The sequence below is a fragment of the Lipophrys pholis genome, assembly GCF_963383615.2.
Source record: "Lipophrys pholis genome assembly, chromosome: 10".
Lineage (NCBI taxonomy): Eukaryota > Metazoa > Chordata > Actinopteri > Blenniiformes > Blenniidae > Lipophrys > Lipophrys pholis.
This window is the reverse complement of record NC_137640.1, coordinates 23,662,384-23,679,482: the sequence shown is the minus strand read 5'-3', so window position 1 is coordinate 23,679,482 and position 17,099 is coordinate 23,662,384. Positions and strand designations below refer to the sequence as shown.

The window sequence follows — 17,099 nt, the reverse complement described above, 5'->3', positions numbered from 1 at the left end:
TCCTGTCTGCGCAAGTTTCTGAGGAGAAGCAGAAGCGAAACAAGCAAACCTCAAAGACTTTTGGTTTCTCCCACCACAGTATTTTTTTAAACTGTTTTAAAGTAATTGGAAGCCACTGGTATGTGGAAAATGTGGACCGCATTGGGGCATTGCCCCTCGCTGCAGACGCTAGGGCAGCTGTTCCGGGTGTAGCAGGAAGTAGCTATATTTAATTAGATTCAACGCAATGATTACATGCTCCTCTGGAAGTGCGCTGTAAGGTGATCTGATATGTTGGCAGATGACTGTATTAGCAGTGACTGTATAAGGAGAAACAATGGGAGAAGGGACAGAGGGAGTGAAAAGCAGAGGCAGTCACAGAGCGAGAGGCCATGTGTTTGTGAGAGGGGGGACTCAGTGGCTGTTGAAACAGAATGGCAAAGCTGGGTGCTAAGCCCTTTTCTTGTGGTGCTCAGCCATTCAAAAAGCCATGGCTTTTATTCAGTGCCCGGTTCCAGCTTTTTCTACGCGACACCCGGGATGAACAAACAGGATTTCTGTGTGCGTGTGTATGTGTGTGTGCGTGTGTGTGCGTGTGCGTGTGCGTGTTTGTGAAAGAGTCTTAATAGCATGTCTCATTTTCTGTTTGTGTGTATTATGCATAATGTGTATGCATTAGCATTAGTAAGTGTACAGTAGGAGTTTTTGTTCCCTTGTGTTTGAGTCCTGTTTGTTGAGTCAGCCATTGCTGACACACTAAATTGTCTGAAACCTGCTATTAGAGCTGTGAGGTAACTGCTAACGCACAATCTGACTGCACAGGCAGCACAATAGCTCATCTCCTATTGAACAACAGTGCGTGCGTGCGTGCGTGCGTGCGTGAGTGCGTGCGTGCGTGCGTGCGTGCGTTCAGTATCCCTGAGACACTAACCAGCGATTTCCACTCATACAAGCAAACACTCCTTCATTCACACAGGTGAATGTATGTGTGCACATGCAAATATGATTTTCGGCACAGCTGAAACACTTTCATTGAAATTCACTGGTCCCCAAGGACAAGTTGCTGCTATCACAGTCTCTATATATTTGGCCTTGGAATCTGTGCTGCTATCTTCTACAGAGTCTGTTGCCAGAACTATCGAGCTGTTATGAATGGATGCTTTGGTAAGCAAAGGGACAGCCGAGGAGAGTAGAGTGACGGAGGCGGACAGGAAGATAGAGGGGGATGAAACAAGGGGAGTGGAGAGGGGAAAGGAGAAAAAAGATGAGACTGTAGAAAAACAGAAAAGGACGGCAGCGAAGACGACAATGGCTCCCTAGGCTGCAGTGAGGCAATGAGCAATAACAGTTCCCATTAGGCTGCATGTTAAACACAGACACTTCAGGCAGACACACACACACACACACACACACACACACACACACACACACACACACACACACACACACACACACACACACACACACACACACACACATACACATACACACTCACACATTCACACACAGTCACACTTAGCCTCTGAGGGCCTCCACATGTCAGCATGCCAAAAACACAGTGGCAATGAAAGAAGCGCCGGGGCTGTGGGGAATACAAGAGAGCATGTACCAGCTCTCCATCCTCTCCTCTCCCTCCTTTTGGTATGCTCTATGTTCTGCCCTCCTTTTTTTGCCCACCCCACCCTTCTTTGTTACCTCACTGGCTCTTCTTGCGTTTCATTTCCAACTTGTCTGCTCTGCAGCCCCATCCTTTTTTGTTTCCATCTTAAATATCACATGTTTGCCTGCACACTCGTCTCTTATAACCATTTCTGTCTTTCTTTCTTTGACTGCTACTTTCCACCTTATCGTCCCCGTTTTCTACTTTTGCTCTTTCCGAACGGGACTTACAAGCAATGTGTGCATGAATGAGTGAGCACTGAATTGCTTTTTTCTTCTTTTGATTCACAAGCAGCCACACCCAAAGCTGGGAATCATTTTCTCTTTCCGTGCCCACATGCCCCTCCCTGGTTTATCTTGACAAATAAACCCATATTCAGGAGTTACCCATTTTGTGCTCTTTTCTTTTTTTCCTGGCTGGAAAGTACAATGCTGGTAATGCAGGAGATCCTTCATTCAATTTATGTTATTGTCTCCGCCTGTCTTTCTTCATATCCTTTCACCTAAACCAAATAGAGATTCGTTTTGTCTCCTAACAGTATTTAAAAAGTTAATTGATGGACACACCCAGACTCTGCCTATGACATTTGTAAAGTTCTAGCATCAGCATTGTCTTTATATCAACAAGGACCATCTTCAAATGATGTCTCAGGTGTCAGGGAAGGACAAAAAGAATCTGTAGAAATGTCATGGACCTATTGATCACAGATAGAGCCAGACTGATGCCCCACACAACCTTACTGGCACACTCAATGCTCAACTACATTAAGTCATCACAGAGGTTTGATCCTCACCTGCCACTATATTAGCTTTCCCCCACTAAGACTCTCAAATCCTTTACATGCATTAGGTGAAGTTCTGCTCGGAGACATGCATAACCAATGGTGTCTTCGTGTCATCGCCGCGTTTTTCCATTACACTGAATTTAATTGTCATTTTTAAGGGTCTTGACACCTTGTTCGAATTTCAAGTCTCTTGTAAGAACAAGACCTATTTCAAGACCGATTAAATCAAAATGTATCTTTCCCTCTTGGAGTTGACCTTTGAGGCACTTTGTATTTATTAGTGGCTGGTGTGCCATTTTTTTCATTAGGCTTATCCACTGAGGAGCTTTTGGAGTGGTTCGAGGGCTTGTCCAGGCGAAGCAGCAAATCAAAGGGTATCAGCAAAGCCTTATCTCATCAAAGAATTGCATCCACCAACTCGCTTTTATGTTCCTGTCTGTGTAAGTTAGCAAATATCGATCAATAACAAACTCAAAATATTTATAGACATCAATGTACATGGATTTTTATGAATGTTTTTTTTTGGTTAAAATGGAAAAGTAACTGTTGGTATGTATCAGTGTTAAAGGGTAATACTTTGGGGGATTTGTGTGGCCTTTCGTTAACAAAACGTGAGATACTATGGAAAACGTGCTTCAATAACTTTCATTATTCATATACATACAGCACTTTTCAGAATAGCAACCTATGCCTTTATCCACACACGTTCTGCTGAGGTGCCCCTGAGCAAGACTTTGAAACCTTGCATAAAAGGGGAATTGTCCCTGAGTAAAATGCATATTGCATACTATGCATTAAAAATAGGTGCAGTTCAGAGATAACGAGAGAGCCGATGCTAAGATGTGGTGCTGCCAGGTGTGTCAAATAAGCTTTTTTCCTAAAACTTTGATGAGCGCAACAACACGACTTCACGTGTTTCGATGTGTGTTGTATTTGTCGCTCATCACCTCGGCAAATCAATCACGGCCCGTCGAGGTGGCAGTTGGGCTTTATCACGCTTTAAATACAAATTGTATCCCAGGTATCGTGAGGCGAATTGAAAGTGACAGCTGTAGTGAGACACGCGAGCTCAATCACACATAACCACATGCACACGTACAGGCAAATTGTTCTATCGGGCTTCCTCGCTGCCTCTCACTAATACAAGCATAAACAAGCGTACAAACACAGTCAAAGGAGATCGGCATTTCCATATGCAGATCCTTTGAGGTAAAAGCCAACCGGCGACTCTCTTGCTTGTTTGCATTTTTTTTTCAGTCGCAGTTGGCTGACTCATTTGCCAGGAAATCGCATGATGGTATCTCAGCGTCTCGCGCGGCAGCACACAGCACTTTGCATTTAGAAACCTAATACATGACTAGTGTTATGTTTAAACTGCGTTTGATGTCTGATTTTAATGGACGGAGGAGAAAAAACCCCCCTGAAAACTAAGACTGGGTTGTAAAATGCTGTAGAATGTTGTAAAAACCTAGTGGGAAAGGTGTGCAGAATTTCCAGTAAAATTACTTCATTTATGGTAAAGTTTGAGGCAATGGTTTCCATTATAGGTGATGTAAACATCTTGTGTCCTTCCAGAAACGCCGCCCATTTCACATTGGCAGGGCGATTCCCTTAAAGTCATTCCTTTCAATTTGAGGACCAGACCATTTGACAATTAGGTTGAAATGATGAATATGTCAAACAATTCATTGCTACAATCAATGCGATGCTATCTAACAATAGCTCGAGCTGCACGTGTGCGTCACGTGAAATTGTTTCCCATGATAGCTGTCTCCTCTACTGTAAATGAAGAAACGTGTCGTCTCGGTATAAAGCACGTGGTCCGATGCAAAAGCTTTCAGCGGGAGGTGATTTGAAGCCCCCGGCAGCCCTAATTAGATTTCAAATGGCAAGGCCAAACATTTCAGTGTCATAAATCTGTAGGGTCCGGGCTGACTCCTCCACAGAAATATTTCACAAGGGAATAAACCCCAGCAGAGTTCTTGTCACACAGGAAGGAGTATCTCTTTTTAAAAAAAAAAAAAAAAGGTAGCTCGGTCTTCTCAGGCAAAGGCTAAGAACTGCGCTTATTAAGTCACGACAGTCGGCATCATCAGTCTTGTGGGAGCAGTACACACACGTGATGATGACTATGTACATGTTCAGTAAGAGTGGGGCTGGGGGGGGGCAGGGAGCGACAGAAAGATAAATGGCTGTTGGAACAAAAGCTTTAACATTCCCCTCCGAGAGCAAAATGCTAAGTGCTGCTCTCACGGTATGGAAAATGAAGTGATAACTATATGGTCCAAACGCTGAAAGTATTCAGCTGAAAATACCAAGTCTGTTCTTGTAAGTAAGTGTCTTTGGCCCGTGGTCGCTTGTTTGTACTCGATAAGTAATTTACAGTATATTGTTTCATATAATTCAAATGTGAGCAATTAATTAGAAAAAAATAAATAAAAAATGCATTCAATCTAAGTACAGAGATAAAAATAGATAGAGCTCTTCTGAAGAAGTGGGCAAGCGGCACAGCTATGGATTCTCCCTGGACAAAAAAAAAAAAAAGGAAAAGAAAAAGACTTTTGTTCAGCCAATAAAACAAGCACAACAGTGCCTGTTTGAGTGTCGATGTGCTGTTTTCCTTACGATTGTTGAAGGGGCTGCGAGTTATTCAGTAGCCACCCAAACACTGAGCCATTCAATGACAGTGTGAGACAATGAAGACAGCTTTGACTGCCGGGTCTTGGCTTGTGTTTGGTTATTAACTAATTAGTGGAGGCAAAGTCATGTATTGACCAATACTGATCATTAGATGATTTGCAAATTCGAGTTGCTGACTACAATTACAATTTTACATAACGTTGATTCTTTTAACAGAACTTTTCATAAGCATTAGGCCGTTTTATTTACTAATATACTGTTTCTGCTTGTTCCAGAAATGGCTGTAAGGGTAGTTTCTTATAGAGGGTTAAAAAATATATATATTTAAAGTTGTATTTAAGTATTTAAACAGATCACTCTGTACTTGTGCTGCAGTATCATTTGACATCAATATATATATATTTGTGATTGAGCACAATTTAAGATTGTACTGGACTAAAAACTCCCACAACCTCCACCTCTGGCTTCAGGAGATGAAAAGGCCCAACAACAACGCGGCACAGGTTTGAGAAGATCGTTTTAGAAGACTAAACATCCACGCGAACATGCACATACTCATTCAAACACATGTCTGCTGACACACATGCATTCACACACAGCGAGGCACACCTGGTTTTGTAGACAGCTGCCCTCGGGGCTACCTGTTCGTCAGATCCTCTGTGCTTTGTAATTAGTAGAGCAAAAAAAAAGGGATGGGGGGGGGGGGCGGAGGAATAAAGGGAGCGAGAGACGAGAAGAAGACAGGGAGAATGGACGAGGGAGAACCAGAGCAAGAATAGGGAGGTGGGGAGGGGAGACAAAGGAGTCCATTCCAGTGGCAGTACAGGAACTAGACCAGACTTCATGAGCCCTTGAAAGAGGCAGTGCCCTCCTTGGTAGACTCACACGTTCATACACACACACACACACACACACACACACACACACACACACACACACACACATACACATGCATACGCTCTTATATGTAATTTCAAAAAGCAGCTGCACAGTCTTAATGTGCTCCTTGCTACGATCAAAGCTCTTTCTTTCTTTCTTTTTTTTTTTTTTCTTTCTCAACTTCTTGGCCCCGCTCTGCTTTCTTCCCAAAGTTTCCAACAACAAGAAAAAAAAAAGAACATGGTTGTTTTTTGTTTATTTATCACAACGTTGCAGCATCATCGGGCATGAGCTGCTAGTTAGAAACAGCCACTGGAGACACAATGGGCAAGGCAGACAGAGAGAGAAAAAAAAAAAAAGGATCATGCTGCCCAAAGTTTTTGTGGCGGTGATATATGTTCACAAATAAAATGAAAGTGGAATACAGAAAGAGACTTTAAAAGATAATTTCCGAAGCACTGGAGACTTTAGCACGTGCGCACACACACACACACACACACACACACACACACACACACACACACACACACACACACACACACACACACACACACACACACACACACACACACACACACACACACACACACACACACACACACACACACGCACTCGCTCGCACACACGACACCAACCTCTTGTTTGACAGCCATTGTGGGATGACTGACAGTGAGTGGTAGCAGGACGGAGTGTGTGTGTCCCCCCGCATGTGTATGTCCTAATGGGGAGGGGTTGTCATGGGAGGCGAGTCCGTTCAGGAATTCCTCAGAGGAATCAACTCCTTGGCTTGTCCATGTCGCAGCAACCAATTACCGTGACTGTGAGTGTGTACGGGTGGGGGTGGGGGGTGGGGGGGGGGATGAAGGGGAGGTCTTGCCATAAAATGGAGGGGGACTTCTCCTAATCATCGCCCTCTGGCCCCACACAATGGCAAAAAGACTGCTCAGAAGATTTGAATTTGAATGGCATCTCTCCTCCTGCTCTCCTTTTTTTTTTTTTCTCTCTCTCCTGTGTCCCTCTTCCTCTTTCTCTGCCTCAGCTTCACATCGGACAACAAAAGTGAGGCCAACAATGATAGCTCACAAAGCAATCAGGCTAATAGCGCTAATAAGTTGAGCGTGGGGTCCTCGCTCTCAGTGTTGACACTTTTCACTGTTTCTGTGGCTAAACAGAGGCTCAAGTGTTTGGCAACCAGACAGCATAGTATTTTAATGGAGTGGCTGCCCCATGCCAGGTTGCCATGTGCTTCGTCTGTTTGACTGAGGAAGAGCACAACAAAAGAAACTCTGAGAAGAGGTGGGCAGAAGATAATTAACTAGTGGAGAAGCCTGAAGGGAAGGATTTTTGGGGAAGGAATCACTGATGGGTTTCACATCCAGTTTTTTTTTTCTTCCACATTTCACTGTGTCCTGTTCTTTTGGGGGGGGGACTGGATACAACATTTTACTTTTAAGATGCACTTTTAGGAGAAAACTCACCTAACTGGAGGCTGTCACTTCTGGGGGAAAAAAAAAGCATTTAGTCAACATTTCAAACAAGTTAGCGTTTCTGTTCTGTGTGTCTGTGATGCGAATATCTCCAAGGCGGCCGTGACATGTAGTATTCTTAAGTTGTCATCCGAAAGAGTCACGCAAAAAGCATGCCGCTCTTTGAAAGTAGTCGCGGCAAGATCTAAGTGCAACCCCGCGTCTGTGTGCGCCGCGCGACCTGCGGACTTAGCCCTGTGAAACAACTACACGTTCCTCTTTCTCAATAATAGTCTCTCTTTCTGTTTCCTCCTTCAGTTCTTCTCTTTTTGTTTTTCTTTCAAGAAGTCTGCCTGTTTGAACAAAGGCATATTTTAAGAGGCTTGCTTCTCTGGCCGCTATGTGTGTACGTGTGTGTGTGTGTGTGTGTGTGTGTGTGTGTGTGTGTGTGTGTGTGTGTGTGTGTGTGTGTGTGTGTGTGTGTGTGTGTGTGTGTGTGTGTGTGTGTGTGTGTGTGTGTGTGTGTGCGTGTGTGTGTTAGTGTGCATGTATGTGGATGCGGCTATAGGGACGAATACTGCAGTGCCCTCCACTGTTATTAGGCCTGCCCTGTCATTACGGGATTAAAGTGCAGGGGTGTTTTTTTTCTTTTCTTTTCTTTTCTTTTGTGTGTGTGTGTGTGTGTGTGTGTGTGTGTGTGTGTGTGTGTTTACCTGCTTGTATGTGCGTGTAAGCACTTATTTCCCTGCGTTATGATCTCCCCAAGCTTGTTTGTATTCCTACAAGTTTTCTCACACGTTGTGAGCAGGCAGGGCAAACAAATGTCACTGCCATTTCCCCCTGTTGTTGTTATGATAATCCCAGGTACATTTGACCTCTATCATAAATAGCACTTTACCAAAGCAATCCTCAGGTTTCTCAAACGCTCGCTGGCTAATTGAATAGTCTCCTTAAGCAGTGGGAGATTGAAAAACAGTCCCTTGTACATGGCAGGTCGCATCCATCATTGCACAGCTGGAAAACACAGTAAGAACAAAGAAGTGGATTAAATAGCCTTACACATTTCTGTTTCCTGTTACTTAGATATTTCCCATGTCCGCAAATTTCATTCACCCCGTGTGTGTGTGTGTGTGTGTGTGTCTTGCAGCAGATAATCGGGATGTTACTTTGACAGATTCCCACACTTTTCAGGACATTTCCTCTTTATTTTTTTTCAAACTTCCTGGATTTAAAATAGTAAAATGTAAGTTATAGGGCTAAAAGGCAAACGGACGTTTTCTTTGAACACGGGAAGGTCTTATATGTTCATAGTAGTGGTTTCTACCCTAACTTGTCCTTCTGGTTTCCTTTTTGTCTCGTTCCCTTTTTTCTCACACAAGCCCATTAGGCAAGCTGCCAGTATGGTCTTAGAAGCTTTCTGAGGTTGTTTGCTTTTTCTTAAAAAAAAAAATACCTCTCTCTCTTTAATCTGTCTCACTCCGGCTACCTCTTGTCCTTTATCATCTATATAGCCTTCGTCTGTCGGTTTGGCTCCAAAAGCGGTTGTTTTGTGCGACAGCATGCAGCACTTCATTCCCTGGTTTGCTTTGTGTTTGTGTTTTCTCTGCTCCATGGGAATTTGAATTTGCTACGCAGTCCTGAATATTGCGATACGCTGGCATTACCTTATTTGTTATTTACACACAAATAGTGTGCAGGAACAAATAAGAAAAGAAAATATTCACATTCACACGCACACACACACACACACACACACACACACACACACACACACACACACACACACACACACACACACACACACACACACAAACACACATGCGCACCCACGCTGACACATGACTGATGGGGGAGCGTCTGGGTTAGGTCGGGGTCATCCAGTGCTTTGGCTCTGGCCCATTGATTCAGGATTGGCGCTCCACTTTGGACACAATACAGGGCTTTTCACCATGCGTGCACACGCAAACACACACACACACACACACACACACACACACACACACACACACACACACACACACACACACACACACACACACACACACACACACACACACACACACACACACACAACACAAACACACACCAATTGCCCTCCGTCATAGACACACCAATACACTGTCATGCAACACAATCCTGTTCTGGTCAGACAAAGCAGATTCACAGAGAAAGGCGGAGCTACTGGTGCACATGCACTCCTGACTGTCCAAACCACTGAGTCAGGCTGCACAGGTGCATGTGTGTTTGTGTTCGCACCCACACGCACGCACGCACGCACGCACGCACGCACGCACGCACGCACGCACGCACGCACACATTTTGCATATCCCTTTTTGTATTCTATGGTTCTCGTTCTCTCCATGGTATTCTCAGGTTCCTCTCACTTTTCCTCCTTGTCTGTCATTGTGTTTCACCATGTCGTCATTTTCAGCAAGGTCAGCTCTAATGACAATCCAGCATGCAGCGCACAAAGCCCAGTTGTAATAATAAAGACCAGAGAGGTGCATCATTTTTGCCATACCAGCTTTCCTACCTGCGTAGCTGTCACTAACAAGTCCCAAATCATACACTGTCACAGTATGAGTCAGGGGGAAGTCCTGCCGCTAATATGCACTGGCATATTTTCCGAGACGAAAACACAAGTCAGCCCTTATTTGCGAGACTGACAACTCTGGCGTGTGTCTGGTTCTAAAGACAGCGCTTTGCAAGAGCAGATTGCATTCATGATTTGTTTTAAAGCATTAACAGGATCAGAGTAGGGACGATATTGGAACCTGACAGAGGTGAGAAGGATGGCACTGTTTGTGACGAAGGCTGTGGGATGGATTTGACCCTGTGCTGCTGTGCGTACATGACATTCACTTTAGTTCTCGGAACTCTGCTCCCAGACAGACAGTCCTCACTGGGCCAGCTCACATCCAAGCTGTCAGACCATTTCCCTTCAGGGAAATGAGCATAAATTACATATGTAATCTGAGTGTGTGTGTTCAGATGGGAAGATAACTTCCTTTTGGCTGGAGACCTCTTGGATGTTGTATGTAGTACTATTTCCGAAGGTGCACGTACCTGTCACGGATGCCATCATTCAAAGTCTGTAGGGGTGGAGGTCAATGGGAATTTTGAGCTGTCGGAGCATGCTGCCTATACATTCAGTCATAATTCATCTTTTTTTATTTTATTTTTTTTAGTTTCCCCTTGCAACCAAGATGGTTAAATTGGAACATGTTGCACTTGCTTCCATGACCAGGGACAGTGTGCTCTCACTTTCTGGCTCCACTGTTTCATCATCTTTTACTATCTTGTAGAACAGCGCAGTGGTTGGGATAATAATGGTGACTGCATATTGTGCCTTGAGCGCCAGGCAGTAAAACACATTTATAGTCCTCCGTCTCTGCTCTGATAAAGGTGGCATCTTTGGCAGTAGAGACAAGAGAGTGCAAAGTGGAGAGGGCAAAAGGGATTTGCTTGGAGAGCTTCCTGTCATACTCTGCGCATACTTTTGCATGTGTGTCAAGAATTTGGCGACAAAACTTTAATATGTACATGCTCAAGTGTTGATGTGGAGTGAATCCAAATGAGGCAAACTGACCTTTTTTTTTTTCCCCTTTAAGAGCTTCTCTTCTGTTACATTTATGGCTCCGTCTTCATTCTGGCATTCTGGTGGGTTGTATATCTTGTGGGGCAACATGATACTAACCATATGTGTGTGTGCAAGTGTTATCAAGGGAGCTTATGAGTCCCACACCCTGTGGGAAGCGGAACTGTTTGTCGGTGAGACTTGACGTTTCCTTTCCCTCATTTGAAGCGAGCATCTAATTGAGACTAATTATCCGAATATGAAGTCACAATAAAAGGTCTCACAACATCTTTCACCTCAAGTGACTGACTCACTCACCTGAAATCTGTGGATCTTTGTTTCCACACGCGCACAGCCCTTCTTTGTCTAATTGAACTGAATTTTGCTCGAAGCCTGTCCTTTCTGCCGGGTTATTCATCCTGTTATCTGAGACAAGCTTTGGTTGAAGCCTCTTATCGGCTCCTGGGATCATTTTACAACTTTTATGACAGTGTTGTAAAACTATTGAAAGTTCTATTGATCTCGCCGGTCTCCCTGTTCCTCTTTGTCTGACCTGATTGTTTTTTCTCCTTGCTTCCGTTCACAGAGACGCTGATGGACACAAAGTGGGCCACAACGGAATTAGCCTGGACTGCACACCCTGAGACTGGGGTGAGTTTACTGGACATGTGTGTGTGTGAAAATCAAGACGGATGTATGAATGGAGACACAAGCGGTGAATTTAAACATGCATATATACTGCATTTATGAATTGATGTGGGAATACGATAAACTATGCATTATTACCATCAAGTTACTTTTCAGGATATGGTGCCGCTCAACTCGATAGATTAGCTTATCAGGGAGCAGATAAAAGACTCACCGCAATCTAAATTCACTGACCCTCCCAGTCACATATGGCTCTTTCCCTCCTGCCTCGGTGCACTTCAAACACGTGAAAGGCATCCGTTTTCTTGTGAATCACCCTTTTAAACACTGAAATATTTCTGGACCTTGACCCAGTGCATGTCTGTGCAGCCATATCTACTTCACATGAGTGCCAGTGACAAGCCTCATCTTGCTTTCCCATGTGGTCTTGACAATGGGCTAAAGAGGAGTAAAAAGAGGCTTGACCCCTCCTCAGCTGTACTTCAAAGACCACCAACACTCCTCCCGATGCCTTTGTGTGGTTCTTTGACTTAGCACTTGCTTTTTGAATGGTAGCCCCCCCTTTCCATCTATATATATTTATTTTATTTCTACTCAATTACACTTCCAGGAAGATTCCTCCTCAGCCCTTCGTAGTCACCCACCCACCCTCCTTATTCTCAATCCCTGTCCTTCAAAGTCACTAAAGAGTAACAGAGCCAGACACTACAAGCCACATGAAAAACCCCTTCATAGCCTGCCATGCTCTCTTTCAACTTCCCCCATCCCTCCTCCCATCCGTCCATCTTCCTTGTCTCCCTCTGCCCCAGTTCTATTATTAAGATAAAATGCAGCACTGGTGCTTCAACCAGCTAAAACACTTGGGGCCTAAAGACTCCTCCCAGTTTCTTTTTCCAACAGAACCTGCAACAGATGCTCCCTTTCAGGAGATGTACATACAGTGGCGAGCCTTTTACACTCCAGATTTCCCACATTAACAATTAAAAGGGTTGAGAGGTGCTTTTTGTTGCGGGTTTTTTTCTAACTTCTGGGTTCGCAGCAGACTATGCCATAGAAGGTTCTTGTTTCTCTGTAGTTACTATAGCTTTCCTCCTTTGTCTTATCTTACCTTTTTTTTTTTTCCCTTGTACAATAAACACACACACGCATGCACACGCACACAGAATCTTTCCTGTTGTACCGTGTCTATATTAATAGACATTCTATTACAGTTTTTTCTTTTTTTTTTATGGGGGTTGGCGGTGATGGGCTATGATCTCTCAGTGCTGCGATGGAAACAATGCAGCTTGTTTTAGTTAAGGACCTTGAGTGTTTATGAGGGATTGATACTGTGACTGGGATGACTAACAAAGCAGCAAACTCCAAGTTTGAGGGGAGGAGGAATGCAATAAAATATGTGGTCAAATACCACAAAAAAAAGTGCAACAAAGGCAGTGGATGAGAGAGAGAGAGAGAGAGGGGGCGCCACACACTAACAGTAAACACATTCACACAAATATACTGTCCAGTTAAATCTGATTCGGAATAATTCAGTCAGGTCTCAAAGTTACACAGAGAATACATATACATATATATATATTTAATGAGTAATTGTCTTAAAATACTACACCACTGTGTTTTATTTTGTGTGAAGTTGTTACACGTATGTTTTCTTGTTCTTTTAGCTCTTTTCTTGACATGTAGGTTTTTTTTTCAAGGATTCCGGTTGTTTAGCTTGTCGCTTTTATGCGAGGTACCTGTCTGTGGCTTGGTATTTGTAATCATGTGCACCTCCAGCCCAGCCAGCAGTCGCGCTGTCCAAGGTTGTTTAACCCTTGCTATAAGTTTGTTGTATTTTGCACATCTATGTCAACAAAGCATATTATTTATCTTCTAAACCATATGGAGAATAAAGGGGAAATTCCACATTTTGTAAGCAGGACTTACCTCAGACCTGGCATGATACTTAGAGGGCTGTTTTATAATATAACTCTGATAACAACAGACCAGCTTAGATTACGTTTTGGGATAATAACTATTGTTGGCGCATCGGTGACTCGTTCACATACCCCTAGCATGTTAAAACATGTTCTAAACAAAACTAAAAGTTCCATAAAATGATCCCCACTGAGCCTCTTTAATTAAGGGTGCAATTTCGTAGTGGGCTTGTTGGAATACCGGCTTTTTAATTCCCCAAAGTTCCCAAAGCTAATATGTCAATAAAAGTTTACACAGAGTTCTGTAAAAGTGATACTCACATTCAGTTTATAACAAGTTAGAGACTGAACGAAAGTCGTCAAGACGAACTATAAAGAAGCGTCTTCAGGAAGCCGTTACCTCATTTTGTACCGGTGCCCTTGATCTAAAGATTCAGAGCTTTGAAAAAATGATGCACTAGATCATGGGTGGAGGTGCGTCACAAAAGCTTTGTTTGTTGTCGCCTGGAAGTGAAATTTGAAAGTTTGATTAAACGGGGCACAATAGGGTGGAAACAGGGTGGATCGCCAATCTAACGTGACGATTCATCTTGCTGAAAATCGATGCCAAGAAACTTGACCCTTTTTCACACGACCTGCTTAATTCATTCAAGCTTGGTAAGCAGGCACTCAGAGTGTTTGCCCACTGGTGCATGTCTTGGGGAGATGACCTCTGTCTAAATGCACACTTACGCAAACAGACTCACTCCTACACCTACACACAAACACACATACACACACACACACACACACTTGGCTGCATTGCTCTTTTGCAGAAAGTGATTTATTACACTGAACTAAATACCCATTGACACCTCATGCTTTTAGTCATCCCATTGACCTGGCTGGTGATTATTGATTCCCACTGGTCGCTTGCTCCTTCTCCCTTGCTCTCATCAGGCCATCATTTTAATGCCACAGCCAAACTACACCCATTTTCCCGCTCTCTCTCTGTCTCTCTCTCTCTGGCCTCCAGGGCCTGGGATGAATAGCCTTGTCTCCACCACATCCATATCACAGCCTTAATTAAGACGCTCGGAGCGCTGATGGGAAACAACTGGCTCTAAAGAATAAATTGTTTCCTGTTTACCACAGCTTTAAGAAAAGCAATATTCTAAAGCAAACTTGGATCCCAAGAGTGCAATCATTAACAATTCTAACATTTTGTTGAAGCGATATCTTGGAAAATAAAAACAAAAAAGCAATCCCTTAATGATGGCCTAAGTGGGAGGGGGGGTTGACGGCGACCGAGAAAGAAACATCCTGTTGTCAAAAGCTCACAGGTTTAATAGCAGAGATTTTCTAAGCAAGTGAAGCAGCTATAATGAGTATATATTGGAGAAGCAATGCACAATACCTTGTTACTTATTACTGCACTACAGTGTTGTTTTCATACTTATTGCCTTTGACAGTCTCTCTGCATTCTTGGGCCTTGTATTAAACAGTTTGAATTACAGTTGGATTGGGAAGATGCAGTACAATTAGACTTATCCAGTCTAACCTCAGATTAAAAAAAAAGAAAAGAAAAAAGTACAACCAGTCTATTGTTTGATCGGAAAGGAAAGGGGAGCAGATCCCTCTGCATGCATAGACGTATTATACACGCAGGAATTGCTGTTTGAAGTGAAATAATTTAATCATAGTGTCCTCATTCCAGATTGAAGAATGCATTAGATTACCGCGTCTCTAAGCAAAGCTTTTATAGTCAAGTTTGCTTGCACTCATTTAATGGAGCTCGTAATCAAAGTTTAGAAAATGTAATCCCATTTTATCCTGAGTAATTCACCCCCTGGGTACTGTTGTAGCATTGAAAGATGTAGAAGAGTGTAAAAACAGAAAAGCATGAAGGTTAACTGGCGCCTTTTTCCTGCCTTTATTAGAGGACGTTGCAGTCATTGCACTATAATTGAAGCGTAATTGGTTGTGAAGCAGTATGGCTGCTACTTCCAAACAGATATGAGGTAAACATGCAGCGGTGGCTCAGTGGTGAGGAGGTGACAGGGTGCTGTAATTGTGATGAATCTGCAGTCCTTGTCCCCGGCTTTTCGCTACACTAATCAGAGATGAACGTGTCATCATGAGGAAAGCAAGAGGAGGGAACCGACCACTAGTGAAAATGTTATTATGCCTTTGCTTCTTTTTTTTTTTCTTTTTTGGTCCCAACCTTTGCCCTTTTGTATTCCATCCTTTATGCATATGTCATGTTAGTAAATGCAACTGCTCAAGTATAAATATGGAGGCTATGCAGAGAGATTATACATAGGGGGATTGGTTGAATGTTTACTGCACAAATCAAAATCTTTATGTGTGAACTTGCTTGATACCTTGCAAATATATCAACATACATGTACAGCCTCTGATTTGTTAACATTCCTCACCTTCTTTCTTTTCAGTGGGAGGAAGTGAGTGGCTATGATGATGCCATGAACCCCATTCGGACATACCAAGTCTGCAATGTACGTGAGCTCAACCAGAATAACTGGCTACGCAGTGACTTCATCCCACGGAAAGATGTGCTGCGGGTTTACGTGGAGATGAAATTCACAGTGCGCGACTGCAACAGCATTCCCAATATACCGGGTTCCTGCAAAGAGACCTTCAACCTTTTCTACTATGAATCTGATTCGGACTCAGCCACAGCTACCAGCCCTTTCTGGATGGAGAATCCTTACGTGAAGGTGGACACCATTGCCCCAGATGCCAGCTTCTCTATGCTTGAGTCTGGACAGGTGAACACAAAAGTCCGAAGTTTCGGGCCACTGTCCAAAGCCGGCTTCTACTTGGCCTTCCAGGACCTTGGAGCTTGTATGTCACTCATCTCAGTGAGAGTGTTTTACAAGAAGTGCTCCACCACAATCGCCAACTTTGCAGTATTTCCAGAAACGGCCACTGGGGCTGAGGCGACGTCGTTGGTCATTGCTCCAGGAACTTGTGTCCCTAATGCCGTGGAGGTGTCTGTGCCGCTGAAGCTTTACTGCAATGGAGATGGAGAATGGATGGTTCCTGTAGGAGCCTGCACCTGCTCGGCTGGGTTTGAACCCGCCATGAAGGAAACCCAATGCCAAGGTGAATATTTTCACCGCAGATATGTTTACGCCAGTCCAAGATTTCATTTCTCTTGCTTTGTGATGGTTGATTAGAATTGTAGATATTTTTTTTATAGGGCACACAAGGTTCAAGCTTTATTGTATGCATACCTAGAAGCTAATAATTTGTCTTGGAGGGGATTTCCTTATGACAATCAATAAAATATCCCATTATCATGGAAGGGAAAACTCCCATTTGCATAACAGGCACCCAGTATTTGAAAGTCATATGCAGTGTGAATCATAATGAGTAAGTAATAAGGGGTCAAAGACTTGCTGAAGGGCATTTCCTCCGGACAAATGATTGCCGTGGACATGCAATGATTGTTGGAAAGATTGAATGTAAATTGTTTCAGCTACAGGTAGTCTTGATTGCTAGACATTCCTGCTTTCACATTTTCTGTGGGCCGTTTTTTCATCCAGTT

General features: G+C 43.5%; 1 protein-coding gene across 1 annotated transcript in view; it reads left to right on the top strand.

Moving 5' to 3' along the window:
* ephb3b (eph receptor B3b) overlaps positions 1-17,099 on the top strand; it is a gene marked incomplete at its 5' end in the record, with an annotated part of 61,563 nt that overhangs the window by 17,239 nt on the left and 27,225 nt on the right. The window contains 2 exons of the mRNA XM_080473707.1: positions 11,572-11,636; positions 15,982-16,654. Coding sequence (XP_080329833.1) covers positions 11,572-11,636; positions 15,982-16,654 — 738 coding nt within the window. The remainder of the gene's footprint in view (positions 1-11,571; positions 11,637-15,981; positions 16,655-17,099) is intronic.